Here is a 20,975-nt window from a genome sequence, read left to right on the forward strand (position 1 = left end):
TTTTATCACAAGAGAAGCCCATCTCATATTATATTTGACGTTGAGCTGTTTATGTTCTGACGACCACACTGTTAACATCACCGTAACAATAGTTGATGTAATGTGTTTGTTAAGCAAGTGTAAGTAATACAAATGATCATGGGTATAACCATGTCAGTGGAGACCTTTCTCTCTTGTATAAATTAGACTTATTTACATTTTATTGGTTCAGAACGCCTACTAGAGGTTTTAGTTTCTGGACAGTTGCTACTTCCCAGAAAAATGGGGTATATATTAATGTACCAGATAGAAGATGCCTTCTATCCTGTCCTTGCAGCCATTGGAGTTCCCGGTAAGCCAGTGTTTCAGACATAATAGTGCTTAATATTATTCTCCCTAACTCCCTGAACCAGGAGTTGATTGATGAAATTACCTCTCTCGCTTTTCATTCAGTCTTCCAACTACAATTTTACCTGTCCCCCAAACACTGACAGTGTTGTTGGGTTACGAACAGGCCATTGAGTCCAACCAGTCCACACCACCCCTCCAAAGAGCATCCCACCTATACCGAGACTCATCCCCCTATCCTTCCCCTGTAACTCTGCATTTCCCATGCCTAATCCACTTGATTTGCACATCCCTGGAGACACTACGGCACAATTTAGCACAGCCAATCCGTCCTGGCCTGCACATCTTCGGACTGTGGGAGGAAACCAGAGCATGCAAAGGAAACCCACGCAGACACAGGGAGAATGTGCAAACTGCACACAGACAGTCGCCCGAGGGTGGAATTGAACCCAGATCCCTGGCACTGTGAGGCAGCAGTGCTAACCACTGGGCCACCATGCCTCTCTTTAGGAGCCCAAGGATCTATTTATGGTTTCGTGTCAAGTTCTGGAATAGAACTTGTCCTACAGTATTTTTATGAATGTGTTTCAATGAATCAAAATTAGACTAGGCACACTCTTCTTGTTAAGAAGTGGAAACAGAATGTTCATGGAGACCAGTAATGTGGTTCATTTTTAAGTGAGATTAAAACAAAATTGGTGGCTCCTCATATGAAATATTCTTTCTATTTTGTGCGTACCTGATTTTGATTCACATGTTTGAGCTTGTCATTGACTTGTATTCCTCTTTCAGATTCAATGTAGAAGACTCTAATGTCACTGGGTTGCTTTGTAAAATACAATACGCTTATGAGTTGTAACATACAGCACCTTTCAGAATTGTGAACTCTATCTATCTGTGGATAAAAAATGCAGGATTCAAGTTGATCATTCGTTGATTAAGGAATCTTTCGATCTAATACCGCTAATTGTTATTCCAGGGGAGTGACTTTCAGCTACAGGGTGGCCTGTCTGGAAAAGAATTTTGCTTCAATGTTTTCCACTTATTTTCAATGAAGTGGACAATGCATTTGGACAGATGGAATCTTGGGTGATCTGTTGGATCACTGGCTTATTGACAAACATCACAGCATTGAAGAAACTGAATCTCAGAATGAGTTCATTGAAGGCAGGGCACATACAAAGATTGGAAATGCAGGATGGTGGAATTAGGTCCGGTTAGAAAACAGTCACTCAGAAATGGTGTAACTACCCTGACTTATAAACAGACAGCTCATAGAGAAACAGGGAGGAGTATCTCAGAGAATGGAAAACAGAGAAAGACAGAGAACCATGAGTAACAACAGAGAGCCAAGCAACAATATCTTAAGGATAAACAATTGAAGGACCCAGAATAATTATTGAGAGAATCTATGAGTGGAAGATCTATGAGTGTGAGGCTGGTGTCAGAGTGGATTTGACTTACCATTTGGTCCAATTGTCTGTGCATTTATCATTCATGGTGCAATTTATTTTAGATAAATTCCCTTTACTTTGACTGAATAAATAAATGCAATAAAATTAATTATTCACTGGAAATGACTTATTATTGATATACTATGCTCCAAATTCTCTGTTATGCTGAAGTAAGTTTAAGGCAAGGCATTTTCCAAGGGGCACTATAAATTTAACGTGATCTGAATATACGAGAGTCACTTTGTTGAGTTTGTTTTATATTCGACTAACTGTTCTGTAACACCATGTATTCATTGAGTTTTGTTATTTGAAGCTATGGATCAACTTTCTGATAACATTCTACTGCAGTCTCTCCTTGTGAATCCCATCTTCTCGCTTCTCTGCATTGTGTCCTGTGTATCTGCAAATATCTTCAGTTTAACTGTGTTTACAAAATCAGCTTCTGTTTCTGTTCAGGCTCATCCACATCCTTTCCCTCGCTTCCATTCTAATCTCACTTACTGTCTCAGCCTCGATGCTGCGTGCAATCTGATGTGGAGCACTAAGTAAGCCTTGTGGCTTTTTCATTATTTGTACCTGGCAGATTTCTTGAGCAAGATGACCAACCTCGCTGCATATCTTCCTGGCCACAATCATGCCAGGATATCCACAAAACAAATTTAGAGTTAAAACAGTGGCATGCTCCTCAAAAAACACCTCCCTGTTCCCTAAGACAGCTGCACTCTCCATGCCAACTTAAATATATCTTTCCATCTTTGCAATTGGTATGCCCATGCTTCATGTTCTTCAATAATCTGCCACTGACTTAATTCACTTCGTCCTACTTTATTACAAAGAATTATGTTCTGAATGTTTCTGTGTGGGAAGCGGCTTTCAAAGAGAAATTAATCTATTTATACAGTTCAATTCAACCATAGAGATGGAAACTTCTCTTCTCATAAACTGTTGTTCTGGTTGAGTGTCTGATCAGTAATTTCTGTGCTTTCTTTCCTCTACCTTCCAGTTAACCTGGTAACAATTGTTATACTGGCTCGAGGAAATTGCGGTCTCTCCAAATGTATCATGTGGTACCTGGTGGGGATGGCAGTGGCTGATCTCCTCGTGGTGATTATGGACCCCATATTGACCGTCATCGTTGTGATTTATTTCCCATATTCCTTCCTGCGGATTACTCCCGTTTGCACTCTAGTTTTATTCTTTGGATTTGCAGTCACAGTTGTTTCTGTTTGGCTGACAGTTGCTTTCACCTTTGACCGATTCGTGATGATTTGTTGCGAGAAGATGAAAACAAAATACTGCACGGAGAAAACAGCAGCTGTAGTTGTTGGAGTCGTGGGTGTGCTGGGAATTTTGGAGGCCCTTCCCTGGTACTTTACAATTGGACCACAATACATGGTTGACAATGTTCCCATGTCTTGTGCCAATAAACCAAGCTTTTTTACTTCTACTGCATGGGGAGCATATCAGTTGTTTCACTTTATTTTTAGCCCAGTAGTTCCCTTCTTTCTAATTTTGCTACTCAATATTCTTACGGTCAGACATATCTTGGTAGCTAGTCGTGCCCGTAGACAACTCCAAGGTTGCAATAACAGAGAGCGTCACAAGGATCCAGTAATTGAGAGCCGAAGGAAATCCATAATTTTACTCTTCAGTATATCTGGCAGTTTTGTCCTGTTATGGGTGACCCGGGTTGTTTATAACATCTATACACAGCTCGATGGTAATCACAGTTACTCCACTTACACTGACCCTCGGTTTATCACAGAACGGGTGTCACTGATGCTGCAGCTTCTCAGCTCCTGCACCAATACATGCATTTATGCTGTGACCCAAACAAAATTCAGGGAAGAGCTGAAAAACGGCGTGAAGTTCCCACTCTGTCTCATCATGAATTTGTGTAGCTCACAGAGCAGAGTGAACGGGCTTCGACCCAGTTAAATCCCATTCCCTCTCTGGGCTATTACAAAGCAAGGATCAAACTAAGTCCAACAGTAATCCTTTCTGTTCTTGTTATCAAAAATGCCATGTCTGTGTGGAAGCCTGCTGATTCATCTCCGCAAGCCCTCTCGCAATCCTGAAGTTGATGCAGCAGGTGTTTGACTGCTGTAGCCTCACCAAAAGCTCAGTATGAGGACTCTGCAGCTTTCAGCGTATCTTCTAAATGCCTTTGTTTTCATCACTGCAGATACTGGGTGGAGGAGGACAGGGAATGAGAAAGGATTTTCATGATTTTGTCACAAGTCAGGGATTCGGGGGGGTGGCTATTCAAAGTTGATATTGATATATTAGAGATCATCTGCATTTGTAGTTGTGTAACCAAATTGAATGCCTTCCCTTGCTTCCTGATGCTTTCCCTGGCCCCATCTCTCTCATTCCATCCCTTCCCTTCATTTCATGCAGTCCTCTTTATGTTAAACTTTGTCTCTGTCCATCAGTTTTGACCTCTCAGCTTCTATTCTGATCTGCCTTTCATGTATTCCTTCCCTTTAGGCTGCTCTCACATGTTCACTTTTATCTTAATTTTCCTCCCTCACATTCCATCTGTTTCTCACACTCTAGTCCGGAGACCAGCAGCGTGTCACAAGGATCGGTGCTGGGTCCACTGCTTTTCGTCATTTATATCAATGATTTGGTTGCGAATATAGGAGGTATGGTTAGTAAGTTTGCAGATGACACTAACATTGGAGGTGTAGTGGACAGCAAAGAAGATTACCTCAGAGTACAATCGGATCTTGATCAGTTGGGCCAATGGGCCAAGGAATGGCAGATGGAGTTTAATTCAGATAAATGTGAGCTGCTGCATTTTGGAAAGGCACATCAGGGCAGGATTTAGACACTTAATGGTAGGGTCCTGGGGAGGGTTGCTGAACAGAGAGAGCTTGGAGGGTAGATTCATAGTTCCTTGAAAGGGAGCCGCAGCTAGATAGGATAGTAAAGAAGGTTTTTGGTACGCTTGCCCTTATTGTTCAGTGCATTGAGAATAGGAGTTGGGAGGGCCATGTTGTGGCTGTACAGTACGTTGGTTAGAGCCACTTTTGGAATACTGCATTCAGTTCTGGTCTCCCTGCTACAGGAAGGATGTTGTGAAACTTGAAAGGTTCAGAAAAGATTTACAAGGACGTTAGACAGTTTGAGCTACAGGGAGGGGTTGAATGGGCTGGGGCTATTTCATCCACAGCATCAGAGGCTGAGGGGGTGACCTTATAGAGGTTTCTGAAATCATGAGTGACATGGATAGGGTGAATAGCCAATGTCTTTTCCCTGGGATAGTGGAGTCCAGAACTAGAGGGGCATAGGTCAAAGGTTAGAGGGGAAATATTTAAAGGGACCTCATGGGCAACTTTTTCGCACAGAGGGTGGTGCATGTATGGAATGACCTGCCAGAAGAAGTGGAGGAGTCTGGTACAATTATAACATATAAAAGGCATCTGGATGGGTACATGATGGGAAAGGTTTAGAGGGACATGGGCTAAATGCTGGCAAGTGGGACTAGAGGAATTTGGGATAACTGGTCAGCAGAGGCAAGTTGAGCTAAAGGGCTTGTCTCCATGCTGTACAACTCTATGATTCAATGATTTAACTCCATCCCTCTGGGTCGAATTATCTTTTCACACAGCTGTTTCCAGTACCTTCAGTTCATGTCACTGTCTCTCCCTTGTATCTTTCTTTACTATCACCCTCTTATCCTCTCTCACACACACACACACACACACACACACACACATAAATTCTCTTCCTGTCTCATGTTCTGTCTGGCTCTAACACACCTCTCTATCCTCACATGCACTCTTTCTCCCTCAATCTTTTCATTCTTGCATACATTTTCCGCTTCTCCCACACACTTCCCTGCCGGTCTCTCCCACATACTTCCTTCCACATCCACATTCTCTGTCCCTTCCACTTTCTCTCTCTCTCACTTTCTGCCTGATAGATTTCCACTTTCTCATTCCTTCCTTCCCACACATTGTGTGTCTCTCAAACAGTGCCTATTTTTCTCACACTAACGGTGGACTATGCGTGATGCCTACTGTAATCGGACAGATCGATAACCCACAATAAATACAAGTGTACTGTTTCCTGATGACATGGAAATGTGGTCCAGAGAAGACACAAAGTGAGCCATGAAAGTACTGCAACTGGTTATTTTTTGTGCTGTCAATGTTTTATCTTGCCATGAAATAAACATTACATGTGATAAATTTATGTTTGAAACTGCCTGTTTTAAATCCTTTAGTCCGGAATACTGAGTGATGTTAACTATTGACAATTGATTTCAAACTATTTAATGACACAGACAGCTAAATTTGTTTAATTCCACTGTAAGTAGGGATGAACCAGACAGAGAAATGCAGAGACACACACACCAAGTTACTTTTAAAATGATAGAGCCCAGTTCAAACAGGTCCTGCTGCAGTTGGAGTTACACAAACTGAGATGGAGTGGGTCAGGTACGTGTCCACAGGGACAGAGTGTCGATATGAACTTAATATTTGCTGCCTTCACCAAACTAAAATGAGGTAAGGATGGAATTGGAAGGAGAAGGCCCATGGAACTTGGTGACGACCTGGTGATGAGAAAGGTCACTGGTTTTAAAAGTTTTTGTGTTTTGCTGAAGGGATGTGTTTGTTTATTTGCATCAAGCCACCTAACTCCGCAGTATTGGGCGAAACAGTCACAGTAACTGAGATTTTGTTTGAATCAGACCCCTTGAATTAGATTTATTGATGTTGACTATTTATCAGCGGAATTTGTGATAGAGAGAAGGGAGAAAAGAAGAATGTGAAAAGGCAGGGAGAGACAAGGGAGAGAAAGACACAATGAGAGGCTTCGAGACTGAAAGGGAGAGAGAGAGAAAGGGAGAGAGGGAAGACATCAGAGATGGAGAAAGAGAAAGACAGAGAGGCTGCCTTAGACTGTGAAAGAGAGAGAGAGAGAGAGAGAGAGGGAGATGAGAGAGATACAAAAAGTGAGACAAAACCAGATAGGTTACCAGAGTCGAAGAGGGAAAGGGAGAGACAAAGAAAATAAGATACGGGCAAAGAGAGAAGGAGGGAGAGATACACAAAGTGAGGGGGTTAAGATAGTTAGATAGATAAATAGCTAGATATATACATAGAGAGAGAGAGAGAGAGCGAGAGAGAGAGAAAGACACACACACAAAGTGAGGGGGTTAGATAGATAGATAGCTAGGTAGATAGAGAGAGAGAGAGACAAAGTGAGGCGGTTAGATAGATAGAGAGACAGTGAGGGAGGGTAAGATAGAGAGATAGAGATGCTCAGTCAGCTGTGTAGCTGTTTACACAGAGCGACGGTGACAGTGTGAGTCCTTTCTGCCCCCGCTGAGATTACCATGAAGGTCCCACCCTCTCAATCTCCTCCTTCCCCTGAGGCACAGTGACCTTTGTATTAAACCACAGCCAGTCGCCTCTGATGACAAAGTAACCGCACTGGGATTTATAGAGACTTTATCTTTATCTGCAACACACACAGAGTTCTTCTACTGGACTGTAACCATATAACACACTCACAGACACACACACTCTCTCACACGCACACACACTAACAGACCACACACACACACACACACACACTCACTCACTCTCTCTCGTGCACACACACACACACACACACACACACACTCTCTCTCCCACACACACACCACACGCACTCTCTCACACAAGCACTCATACACATACACACTCACAGACCACATACTCTCTCACACACACACACACACGCGCGCACGCACATACACACACACACACACACACACACTCACTCACTCTCTCTCGTACACACACACACACACACACACACACACACTCTCTCCCACACACACACCACACGCACTCTCTCACACAAGCACTCACACACATACACACTCACAGACCACATACTCTCACACACACACACACACACACACACGCGCGCACACACATACACACACACACAATCTCACATGCACACTGTCTCTCTCCCTCTCTCATACACCAAAGTCTCACACACATACACTATCTCTCTCTCTCTGACACACACACACTCACACACGCGCACACACACACACGCACACTCACACACACTCTCTCTCTCAAACACACACACACTCACAGACCCACACATATTCTTTCACACACATACACACTCACAGACCACACACTCTCACACATACACACACACACACAGTCTCTCACACACACACATACGCACACATAATCTCACACATTCACTGTCTCTCTCCCTCTCTCTCTCATACACACACAAAGTCTCACACACGTACATAATCTCTCTCTCACACACACACAGACACACACAGTCTCACACACATACTCTGTCTCTCACACATATACCTTCTCACACACACTGTCTCTCTCTTTCTCTCACACACACAGTCTCGCATACACACACTCACACACGTAATCTCACACACACTGTCTCTGTCTCTCTCTCACTCTCTCTCTCACACACACACACACACACACAATCTCACATGCACACTGCCTCTCTCCCTCTCTCATACACACAAAGTCTCACACACACACACTCTCTCTCACACCCACACACACAAACACACACACACACACACACACACACACACACACACTCTCTCTCTCTCACACACAAACTCTCTCTCTCTCACACACACACACACACACACACACACACACTCTCTCTCTCACTCTCACACGCACAAACACACACATACAGACACTCTCTCTCTCTCTCTCTCTCTCTCTCACACACACACACACACACACACTCTCACACACGCACACACACTCTCCCTCTCTCTCACACTCACAAACACACACACACACACACACGCACAGTCTTACGTACGCTCACACACACATACGTTGTCTCTCACACACACACACTCACTTTCTCTCTCTCTCTCACACACACACATACATATACTCTCTCGCATACACTCACACATCCACACAAACTCACATACACACACATACATATACCCATAAACATACACATATACACACACTGTCTCACTCTCCCTCTGTGTCACACACACACTGTCTCTCTCACACATTCACACACACACACAGACACACACAGATGCACACAGACACACACACACACACCTTGACGACTGGTGTGCTCATGATGCCAGGTTCGATTCCACCCTTGGGCAACTGTCTGTGTGGAGTTTGCACGTTCTCCCTGTGTCTGCGTGGGTTTCCTCTGGGTGCTCTGGATTCCTCCGACAGCCCAAAGATGTGCAGGCTAGGGTAGATTGGCCATGCTAAATTGTCCCATAGTGTCCAGTGATGTGTAGGTTAGATGGGATACCATGGGAAATGTGGGGTTACAGGTCTAGAGTAGAGAAGTGATAATATTATGTCTTTAAGTGGTGTATTTCATTTTTTTATATATGAAGAAATTTTGAGACAGAGGTGCCAGGCCAATTTGTGAGGCCTTAGGATTTTTTTTTCAAAGTTGGAACAATAGAAGCAGCTTGAACGGTTGGGGGTCAAACTCACACTGAACCAGGGTTTTTATTTTTAGTTTTTCAGTAGCAGTTACTGGAGTCTGGAAGATGCAGTTTGTCTCTCCCATCTGCTTTCTTTCTCTCTCACTCTCTCTCTCTCCAAGAGTACTCGCTTGCTATTTTTCCTCCTGGACTGGAGAACTGCATGTGAGGCAATCTATTTTGCTGAATTTGCCTTTGCCAAGGGTGTGTTATGGGATGTTACTAGACTGGAACAATCGTTGTTCAGTTGTTAAATAATTTACTATTCTGTTAAGTTTTCCAATAGAGTTAAATTATTCCAATTTCTTCTTTCTTTTATTGTGTTTTCAATATAGTGTATGAATAAAGTGTGTTTTGTTCAAGCCTAGTTAGTTTAGCCAATAGAAGTGCAGCTGGAACACAAAACCTGGCAGTTATCTTTCAATTAGGAAAATGTTCAGGTCTGGACTATCTCACACACACTGTCTGGCCCATAGCAAATTGCGAGTTCTTGACAGCTTGAAAATCTCCAATGCTGGGTTGGGTTTAGGTCATTAGACACAAAGGTTGCGAGTGGTGAATGTGGGTGTTTCTTTTTATTTCAGGTGTTGAATTCGGTTGGTTTTAAAACAGAATGTACCTCATGTAATTATGCTAGCCGCGGAGAATTTCCTGGGATGGAAGAAGTCACTTCGGGAGTTTTATAGAAAGTGAGCAAGGGAAAGCTTCTAAAATTGGCAAATAAGCTGGAGTTGGGGTTGTCTGTGTCTGTGAGGAAACTAGAATTTACAATTGCCAGGAATGCCATCAGAATCATTTGGATAAGGCTAAAATTCAGTTGAAAATGAAACAGCTTGAACATTGGAAGGATATACAGCAGTTTGAATTATGATTGAAAGCAGAAGTAAGGGGAAAGAGAGTTTTTCTGAAATTCAGAGGTTGGAACTGAAAATTCAAAATCGACTTAAAATGGAGGAGGTAGAGGTGAATGGTAGGAGTAGCGATGAGGACAGTGATGGACAGCAATCCCATCGTAGTCAAAGACCTGGTGTGGATCTGTTCAAATATGTCCAAACAGCAGATTACAGGGTTAACGGAAAGATTCTTGGCAGTGTGGAGGAGCAGAGAGATCTTGGGGTTCATGTTCACAGTTCCCTGAAAGCTGCCACCCAGGTGGATAGATTTGTTAAGAAGGTGTATGGCGTGTTAGCTTTCAATAATAGAGGGAGTTCAAGAGCCATGAAGTTATGCTCCAGCGATAAAACAGCCTGATTCGGGCACATTTGAAAAGAAAACGCAAGAGCTCACGAGCTGTTTACTCTACTGGCTCTGAATTCACAACTTCGTCTCAATATTTCTTCATAAAGAAAACAAAATACACTTCTTAAAGTCAGAGTGTCCCCACACTTACCCCTTAAAATAAAGTGAAACATCAATATACAAAGATGTCTTAATTTTTAAAACACGTAGCCTAACGTTATTCAAGCACCACAGTACATAAACATTGCATTGACTGTAAGCATGCAAATATTCACTGCTACAATCTAGTTCAGTCTGTTTGTTCCTGCCACTGAATGTATCTATTTTTCCTCATCAAAGTCATGATAATGTGTCAGCAGTTATGTTCTCTTGGCCTGCCATGTGCATAATTTTCAAACTGAATGGCTGCAATAGTAAGCCCCACCTGTACAGACTGGTATTTTTACCCTTTTTTTTACAAAACTCAAAGGAGTTATGATCAGTGTATACAGTTGCCTTGGACACACATAACTAGCAATATAAATGTTGAAATGTGGTGATGCCAATAGCAAACTCAAAGTGTCCTTCTCAATTGTTGATGATTATTTAATTTTCTGGAAAAATACCTAACAGGCCTTTCAATCTCCTTGTCACTTTCTTGCAAGAGTCTAGTGCACAATCACATCTCTCGCATTGTTAGACACTTTCAATGGCTTTGCAGAATTGGGTGTGGCCAACACTGGGGCAGTTGCTAACACAGTTTTCAGTCTGTCAAATGCCTTCCGACATTCCTGCATCCACTGCAATTTTCTACGCTTCTTCAATAAGTCAGTCAATGGAGCGACAATGCTGCTAAAATTTGGTGCAAGCTTCCAATGAAAACCATTCAACCCCTAGAATCGTAGTATTGCCCTTTTTGTTGATGGTACAGAGAACTACCAAATAGCCTTTGTTTTCACATCCCATGAGTCCATCTGTCCATGTCTGATGACATGGCCCAGGAACATGACTTGAGATTTTGCAAACTTACCTAGGCTCAACACCTCCCGAAGTCAATTGAATAATTCTGATAGGTGCTCCAAATCTTCCTTCCACGTGTGACTAAAAATCACCAAATTGTTGGTGTAGGCCACCCAGTTGGGTAATCCTGAAATGACTTTATTGGTTAGTTTTTGAAATTTGACTGGCATTTTTTGCATACCAAATGGCATGAGTTTAAACTGGTAAACTCCGTTTGGTGTCACAAAAGCAAAAATTTCTTTTGCTTTTTTTGGATAAAGGTACCTGCCAGTATCTTCAGGATAAATTGAACTTAGAAATATGAGATGCTTGTCCCACCTTTGTGACACATTGGAATAGGATGTAAATCAGATTTTGTAACTGCATTGACTTGGTGATAATCCACACATAATTGGCGGGTACCATCTGGCTTTGGCACCATTGCTACGGGTGAGTTCCATTTGCTGAAAATCTCTTCAATTATATTGTCTTTGAGCATGCCATCCTTAGAGGGTTAAGTCTATAAGGATGTTGCTTAATTGGAACGGCATTTTCTGTAGCGATATCACATGCAATTAAATTAGTACATCCCGGCACATTCCCACCTATCTCCTCATTTGATTTTAATAACTCTTCCAGGTCATTTCAATTTTCTTCTGGAATGTAACTTAATAATTTATCAACATTTTCAATAGCTTCCAATTTAATCTGAGGAATGTGCAATTCAAAACCCTCTGAACTTGGTTCTTCACTCTCTGTGACCAGTAACGCATTCTCCTTTTGCATTCCTTCCCTATCAAAATATCTTTTGAGCATATTCACATGATACACTCTGTGACATTTCTTTCCGGCTGACATTCGTACTAAATAATTCGCCTCACTCAATTTCCTTCCAGTTTGATAAGGCCCACTCAGCCTTAATTTTCAAGTTTCAGCTACCACTGGAAGTAGCACTAACGCTTTACGTACATAAGCAAAACTGTCAATTTTTCATTTCTTGCTTCCTGATTCATTACAATAATTTATCCACATCCAAAGTCAGGCTTGCAGGCCTATAGTTCCCTGGTTTCTCCTTACAATCTTTCTGAAACAAATGCACAACTGTAGCCACCTTCCAGTCATCAGACACCTCACTAATAGTTATAAGTGATGAAAATATCTCTGCAGGGGATTTCCTCCCTTACTTCCCACAACATTCTGGGATACATTAGATCAATTCCCAGAGATTTTTTCACCTTCATGTTTTCTAAGACCTCCAGAACTTCCTCTTCTGCAATGAGGACTGATTTTAGTCTTTAATAGAATCCCTACCATGTAGAAACAGGACCTTCAGCCCAACAAGTTCTTGCTGACCCTCCCAGACCCAATCAGACCCATCCCCTATCACTCACCAAATCTACACATTTCTGAACACTATGGGCAATTTAGCATGTCCAATCCACCTAGCCTGTACATCTTTGGATTGTGGGAGGAAACTGGAGCACCCAGAGGAAACCCACGCAGACATGGGGAGAATGTGAAAAACTCCCACACAGACAGCCACCTGAGGGTTGGATCGAATTTGAGTCCCTGAGACTGCGGAGGCAGCAGTGCTAATCACTGAGCCACCATGATGTCCCAAAACATCAACATTTATTTCTCTGCATTCTCTAGCCTCCATTTCTTTCTACCCAGTAAAAACTGATGAGAAATATTCATTTAGTATCTCTCCCATGTCCTGGGGTTGAACGCAAAGATGACCTCATTGATCTTTAAGATGCCCTACTCTCAGTTTAGCTACCCTCCTACTCTTAATGTGTTTGCTGTCTGGCCAACTCACCCACCCTTTATAAACTAAAGCTACAATTTGACACATAGCCCAATTATGTGGTCTCTGAACTCTGATTCATCAATTTGTCCTTCATTTGTTTCAGTGGTCCTGTCACCTCGTGCCCAAAAACTAATTGAAATGGACTGAATTTAGTGGATTCATTCGGTTCATCCCTAATTGCAAAAAAAGTACATGTGGAATCCATTTATCCCAATCCTCTGAACCATCTTGACTAAAATCCCTCAACATGGTCTTTAATGTTTGATGCCACCATTCTAATGTACCGTGCTATTCCGAATTGTATGCAGTGGACTTGGCTTGTTTTATTCCTAAGCTATCTATAACTTCTTTGAATAATTTTGATGTAAAACTTGACACATGATCTGATTGATTTTTGTAATTGGTCCATATCTAATAAAGAATTTGAGTAAATCTTCCGCAATCTGTTTTAGCTGTGATACTGTGTAATGGAATGTCCTCTGGAAATAAAATGATTCCAATAAAAACGTTTTTGTACTTTTGGTTGAGATTTCCTTACCCCCGAATGACCTCACATTGTTAATTCATGTGCAACCTGCTACGCTTCCTTTCTCTAACCCACCAGCCATACCACTTGATGAGGTTCTTCTCTGCCTGAATATGTGATGGTCTCCATTTCCTCAAGAAGAGTTCATTTTTAAGATCTTAGCATTCTGGGATTTTTCTCCTGTGTAGGTTTTTTGATTCAACTGCTTTAGTTCCCATTTTCTGCTGTATTTTAGTTAATTTCTCCGAACTAAAAATATCCACATTGCCCTCCACTTGTTCTCACTTTCTCTTAACCACTCGATCAAACATGGTCTCTGATAATCGTACTTTAAATTTCCATATTTTTGTTTCTTTATTTCCCTTCCTGCTTCAGCCTTTGGTTTTGCAACCTTGTTGGTACAGTTCGGAAAAATCCAGCTGTACAAAAGCCTGGCTCAGGCACATCTGGAGTATTGTGTCCAGTTCTGGTCCCCTCGTTACAGGAAAGATGCGGAAGCATTGGAAAAGATGCAGTGGGGGTTTACCAGGATGTTGCATGGAATGTAGGGAAGATCTTACAAGGAAAGGTTGAGAGAGCTAGGGCTTTTCTCTTTAGAACAACGAAGGATGGGAGGACACTTGATATAGGTGTACAAAATGATCAGAGGTATTGATAGAGTGGACAGCCAGAGACTTTTTTTCTTAAAATGCTGTCTGTAGCATTCTTGTAATAGCTCATATGCAATTAAGATAAGTCTTTTTCACCTCATTATACTCCCCTAATACCTCCTCTAATAGTGATGCAAATATTTCTCTCGCTCTATCTACCAATTTGTTTGGATCAACAATACCCAGATAGCAAACAGCCACTTAATTTGTTTAGCCACTTTCTCAAATGAAATGAAAAATGCTCCTTTATCCTTCTTGCCAAACTTAGACAATAGAACATAGATCATAGAACAGTACAGCACAGTACAGTCCCTTGGGCCCTTCGATGTTGTGCTGAACTTTTACCTGGAACCTAAGGTCTATCTAACCTCCAACCCTACCTTATACTACCATCCATATGCCTATCTAATAGCTACTTAAATGCCCCTAATGAGGCCAAATCCAATATCCTCTCTGGCAATGCATGCCACGCCCCGACCACTCTCTGAATAAAGAACCAACCTCTGAGATCTCTCCTATATCTACCTCCACTCATTTTAAAACTATGTCTGCCTCGTAAAAGCTACCTTCACCCTAGGAAAAAGTCTCTGGCTGTCCACTCTATCTCTACCTCTGATCATTTTATATACCTCTATCAAGTCACCTCTCATCAGATGTCTCAGAGGATCCTTCTGAGGAAGGGTCACCAGACCCAAAACATTAACCATGTTTTCTCCTTCACAGATGCTGCCTGATCCACTGAGCTTTTCCAGGAATTTTGTTTTTGTTCCTGATTTGTAGCATCCACAGTTCTTTTGGTTTTTATTGATAAACCTTGGATTTGTTTTTCAACAGCATGAATGGATGTTGCCAGCTCCCACAGGTCAGGATTTCTGGGGTTTTGGTTTTTCAGTGGCTTCAGAAGCTATTGGGGTCTCAGGCAGGTTGGGAGTTTCAGTGAATCTCTCTTGACTGCTACCCTCTCTGATATTTCTCTTGATGTTTTCTTCCTCTTTGATTGGAGAACCGCATGTGAGAATCTGTGCCTGAATTTTTCTTTTTGCCAAGGGGTGTGTTTATGGGATGCTGCTTTACTGGAACAGTTAATTAGTAACAGTTACTGCACTAATTATTTCGTTAAATTCCTCTTTATTTGTTTGTGTTTTAACTACAGTGTTTAAGTAAATTGTGTTTTGCCTAATTTCGATTAATTTCACCAGTCGCATTGCATCTGGAACTCAGCACTCCACATTTTCCTTTAAAAATAAGAAAAACTTAGATTCTAGGCTACCTTCTTAAAATATTTTGAACGGGTCTGGTCTGGTCCATTATGTATCTGTTTGGAGATCAGTTTAAATTGGAGGGTGTTTATTGGCTATAAAGTGTATATTGCTACATCTTTGGCAAAAAGACATTAATGGATCTATGGTCTAGTGAATGTTATCAATGACCAAAACCTTTTGACTGTGTGATTAGATGGCTGAGCAGCTTGGGGCTGGTAACAGGTTATTGAGTCACAGAGAGAGAGAGTGAGGGGAGGTAAAGAAGTAGGCAGACATTTGCTCTGTCCAGAAGCTGCCTGTTCTCTGCAGTCAAAGCCTCAGTTTAATGCTGATGTAAATCAGTTCCATTTCGTGCAGCAGTTGCTGTGAGCTGTGATTTTGACTTGATACATCAGAGATATTTTCCAAGTGAATCTGTAATTCCTACAAGGCAGTGAAAGGATCCAGCGAAGAACGTCTGGACGATAACTGGCCAGTTGAAGAGGAGCCATCTCAGCATCAGAACTGGGGACCAAACACGATTGAAGTGGATTTTTTTGATTTTCTACCTCTGCCATTAACCCGTTTTCACTAGCTGTCTGTTTTTGTTTAAAGGACAGTGTAGAAAGAGATTACAGCTTTAGTTAGTGGTGTTGCAAATAATCTTTGTTGTTCAGTGCAGAAACCTGTTCTGTATTTTCTTGGGCTGAAAGTCAGATAAATCTGGATACTGTGCATACATTAAAAAACACATTTGTAATGACTCCTCAAATACTGGGGCTCAATTTATGGTGTATTACCCCAGTGTCTCACTACTGTCAATTAGTTGGTAAGTTACTGCAGGACATGATGGAAGTTACCACTGGGCATTGATAGTGAAGTTAGGAAACATTGAGGATGATGTTAAAGGGAATAAATGTTGAAGGCACTGGACGCTGTGCATATCGGGCATGTTGTTTTTTCCCAGGGTGATTTCAGGCTGTTGGAGTGTTGTTGGAGCTGTACTCATCTGGATGAATAGATAGTATTTCATCAAAACCCCCACATTCACTTTTAAACTGCGCACAAGATTGGGAAAGAGTGATTTAATTGCCAAACAATTGCTAGTCTCTGACATGCTCTCGCAGCCATACTATTTATATGACTGGTCAAGATCAATTTTGTAGCAAGATCACAAACAAAAGATTCAAAAACATTATGAAAAACATCTTGCAAGAAACATGGTCTTATTCTGGGTACTGTAGTTAAAGTATGCATGAATGAGAGTGTTAAAATTTCATTTGACTTCTATAATTATTAATGCAATTAAAAACATTCTATCAACTAATCAAACAGTCAGTAGCTTTGATACGTACATGAATCTCAACAATTATTGACAACAAACACAAACCTAATCAAATCACTTTTCAATGGAGCGTTCTGGAAATTACACTAAGAGCTTCCTGGAGATGTGACAAATTTTCCTTTCTGCCTCATATTCATGCTGAAACACTTTCATTTATGCAATTATTTCTATGGCTTCAATGACACAGCGTAACACCCTGCGAAGTATCACAATTCCAGGTTAGCCTTTGAGAGAAAAGGACCGTAGTTTTAAAGAAGACTTCGCTGAAGGTGAATTATGTGTTTGTTCACTGATTTGCTTCATTGGAGCAAAGAGCATGCAAACCGCTTCCAATTGCAAAACAAAGTTTGCAGAAGGCACAGAACCGGCTGTTGTCAACTTTTACTAATCGAGCACAATTTTGTTTTTTTCTAACCTTCCTCGAAGTCATGGTTATGTCTTGCGCTGGGCATTTTGACTTAATGTGGGGCAGGTCAGTTCTGTTAGGTTTGGGACTGGTAATGTGAGAGCAAGGATTTGTACATTATAACTATTGTATAATCTGGGCAATTTATTATTAAAATAAACGTGAGTGTCTTATAACTGGCAGATGACCTGCAACAGCTTCCACACTTTCTGTTTCATTGTTCTCATTCAAGATCCAAAGTGCAGTGGAGAAATTGAAGCAATTCACACTCAGCTGCAAGAAGTTTTTATTCCATCTGATGATTTAAATAATTTTGTGCGTAGATTAAATGGATATCTCAACACATTCTGCAACTGCTCTCTGAATTTAGCCTGGGTCATTGCATAAATATAAATATTTGTGCAGCAACTCAGGAGCTGAAGCATGAATCCAATTTCTCTAACTAACTCATGCATCCGCATAGGCTTATATCCTAAATACCACATCCGTCTCCAAACGGAATAAATAAGAAACACTGCCCATAATAGGATGAAATTCCCAGATGTAACAAACAGCAATTTCATCGATAATAAAATGTGAGGCTGGATGAACACAGCAGGCCAAGCAGCATCTCAGGAGCACAAAAGCTGACGTTTCGGGCCTAGACCCTTCATCAGAGAGGGGGATGGGGGGAGGGAACTGGAATAAATAGGGAGAGAGGGGGAGGCGGACCGAAGATGGAGAGTAAAGAAGATAGGTGGAGAAGGTGTGGGTGGGGAGGTAGGGAGGGGATAGGTCAGTCCAGGGAAGACGGACAGGTCAAGGAGGTGGGATGAGGTTAGTAGGTAGCTGGGGGTGCGGCTTGGGGTGGGAGGAAGGGATGGGTGAGAGGAAGAACCGGTTAGGGAGGCAGAGACAGGTTGGACTGGTTTTGGGATGCAGTGGGTGGGGGGGAAGAGCTGGGCTGGTTGTGTGGTGCAGTGGGGGGAGGGGATGAACTGGGCTGGTTTAGGGATGCAGTGGGGGAAGGGGAGATTTTGAAACTGGTGAAGTCCACATTGATACCATATGGCTGCAGGGTTCCCAGGCGGAATATGAGTTGCTGTTCCTGCAACCTTCGGGTGGCATCATTGTGGCAGTGCAGGAGGCCCATGATGGACATGTCATCAAGAGAATGGGAGGGGGAGTGGAAATGGTTTGCGACTGGGAGGTGCAGTTGTTTGTTGCGAACTGAGCGGAGGTGTTCTGCAAAGCGGTCCCCAAGCCTCCGCTTGGTTTCCCCAATGTAGAGAAAGCCGCACCGGGTACAGTGGATGCAGTATACCACATTGGCAGATGTGCAGGTGAACCTCTGCTTAATGTGGAATGTCATCTTGGGGCCTGGGATGGGGGTGAGGGAGGAGGTGTGGGGACAAGTGTAGCATTTCCTGCGGTTGCAGGGGAAGGTGCCGGGTGTGGTGGGGTTGGAGGGCAGTGTGGAGCGAACAAGGGAGTCACGGAGAGAGTGGTCTCTCCGGAAAGCAGACAGGGGTGGGGATGGAAAAATGTCTTGGGTGGTGGGGTCGGATTGTAAATGGCGGAAGTGTCGGAGGATAATGCGTTGTATCCGGAGGTTGGTAGGGTGGTGTGTGAGAACGAGGGGGATCCTCTTGGGGCGGTTGTGGCGGGGGCGGGGTGTGAGGGATGTGTCGCGGGAAATGCGGGAGACGCGGTCAAGGGCGTTCTCAATCACCGTGGGGGGGAAGTTGCGGTCCTTAAAGAACTTGGACATCTGGGATGTGCGGGAGTGGAATGTCTTATCGTGGGAGCAGATGCGGCAGAGGCGGAGGAATTGGGAATAGGGGATGGAATTTTTGCAGGAGGGTGGGTGGGAGGAGGTGTATTCTAGGTAGCTGTGGGAGTCGGTGGGCTTGAAATGGACATCAGTTACAAGCTGGTTGCCTGAGATGGAGACTGAGAGGTCCAGGAAGGTGAGGGATGTGCTGGAGATGGCCCAGGTGAACTGAAGGTTGGGGTGGAAGGTGTTGGTGAAGTGGATGAACTGTTCGAGCTCCTCTGGGGAGCAAGAGGCGGCGCCGATACAGTCATCAATGTACCGGAGGAAGAGGTGGGGTTTGGGGCCTGTGTAGGTGCGGAAGATGGACTGTTCCACGTAACCTACAAAGAGGCAGGCATAGCTGGGGCCCATGCGGGTGCCCATGGCCACCCCCTTAGTCTGTAGGAAGTGGGAGGAGTCAAAAGAGAAGTTGTTGAGTGTGAGGACGAGTTCCGCTAGGCGGATGAGAGTGTCGGTGGAGGGGGCCTGGTCGGGCCTGCGGGACAGGAAGAAGCGGAGGGCCTTGAGGCCATCTCCATGCGGAATGCAGGTGTACAGGGACTGGACGTCCATGGTGAATATGAGGTGTTGGGGGCCAGGGAATTGGAAGTCCTGGAGGAGGTGGAGGGCGTGGGTGGTGTCACGGACATAGGTGGGGAGTTCCTGGACCAAGGGGGCGAAAATGGAGTCCAGATAGGTGGAGATGAGTTCGGTGGGGCAGGAGCAGGCTGAGACGATGGGTCGACCAGGGCAGGCAGGTTTGTGGATTTTGGGAAGGAGATAGAAACGGGCCGTGCGGGGTTGGGGAACAATGAGGTTGGAGGCTGTGGGTGGGAGGTCCCCTGAGGTGATGAGGTCATGAATGGCGTTGGAGATGATGGTTTGGTGCTCGGGTGTGGGGTCATGATCGAGGAGGCGGTAGGAGATGGTGTCGGAGAGGTGGCGTCTGGCCTCGGCGATGTAGAGGTCAGTACGCCATACTACCACTGCGCCACCCTTGTCTGCGGGTTTGATGGTGAGGTTGGGGTTGGAGCGGAGGGAGCGGAGGGCTGCCCGTTCTGCGGGGGAGAGGTTGGAGTGGGTGAGAGGGGTGGAGAGGTTGAGGCGGTTAATGTCTCGACGGCAGTTGGAGATGAAGAGGTCGAGGGAGGGTAGGAGGCCTGGGGGTGGTGTCCAGGAGGAGGACTTGTGTTGGAAGCGGGTGAAGGGGTCAGTGGAAGGAGGGTTGGGTTCCCGGTTGAAGAAGTAGGCATGGAGGCGAAGACGGCGGAAAAACTGCTCTGTGTCCGACCGTGACTGGTATTCGTTGATGTGTGGTTGTAGGGGGACAAAGGTGAGCCCCTTGCTAAGGACTGACCGTTCGTCCTCAGTCAGTGGGAGGTCTGGGGGGATGGTGAAGATTCGGCAGGGCTCAGGGTGGCTGTCTCCTCTGGGGTTGCAGGCTGTGGAGGTTGTGGGCGGAGCGATGATGTCGTCGGCTGTGGGCGGGGTTCCGTCGGCCGTGGGCGGGGTTCCGTCGGCCGTGGGCGGGGTTCCGTCGGCGTCGACCGTGGGCGGGGTTCCGTCGGCGTCGGCCGTGGGCGGGGTTCCGTCGGCGGTGGGAGGATCGGGGTGGGCGGCAGCAGTTGCGGTGAGGGTGGTGTGTGGGCTGTAGTACCTGGACGTGGAGGTGGTGACTGCAGCAGCGGTTCCGGAAGTTCTGTGGCCGGCGGAGGCCG

At 44.1% G+C, this 20,975-nt stretch overlaps 1 protein-coding gene across 1 annotated transcript; it reads left to right on the plus strand.

Moving 5' to 3' along the window:
- Positions 1-231: 231 nt before the first annotated feature.
- LOC125449494 (probable G-protein coupled receptor 139) lies at positions 232-3,905 on the plus strand. The gene is made up of 2 exons (XM_048525297.2): positions 232-331; positions 2,785-3,905. Exons 1-2 carry the CDS (start codon positions 262-264, stop codon positions 3,717-3,719), a joined length of 1,005 nt encoding a protein of 334 aa, XP_048381254.1. The 5' UTR covers positions 232-261; the 3' UTR covers positions 3,720-3,905.
- Positions 3,906-20,975: the final 17,070 nt, after the last annotated feature.

The sequence above is a fragment of the Stegostoma tigrinum genome, chromosome 46 (assembly GCF_030684315.1).
Source record: "Stegostoma tigrinum isolate sSteTig4 chromosome 46, sSteTig4.hap1, whole genome shotgun sequence".
Taxonomy (NCBI): domain Eukaryota; kingdom Metazoa; phylum Chordata; class Chondrichthyes; order Orectolobiformes; family Stegostomatidae; genus Stegostoma; species Stegostoma tigrinum.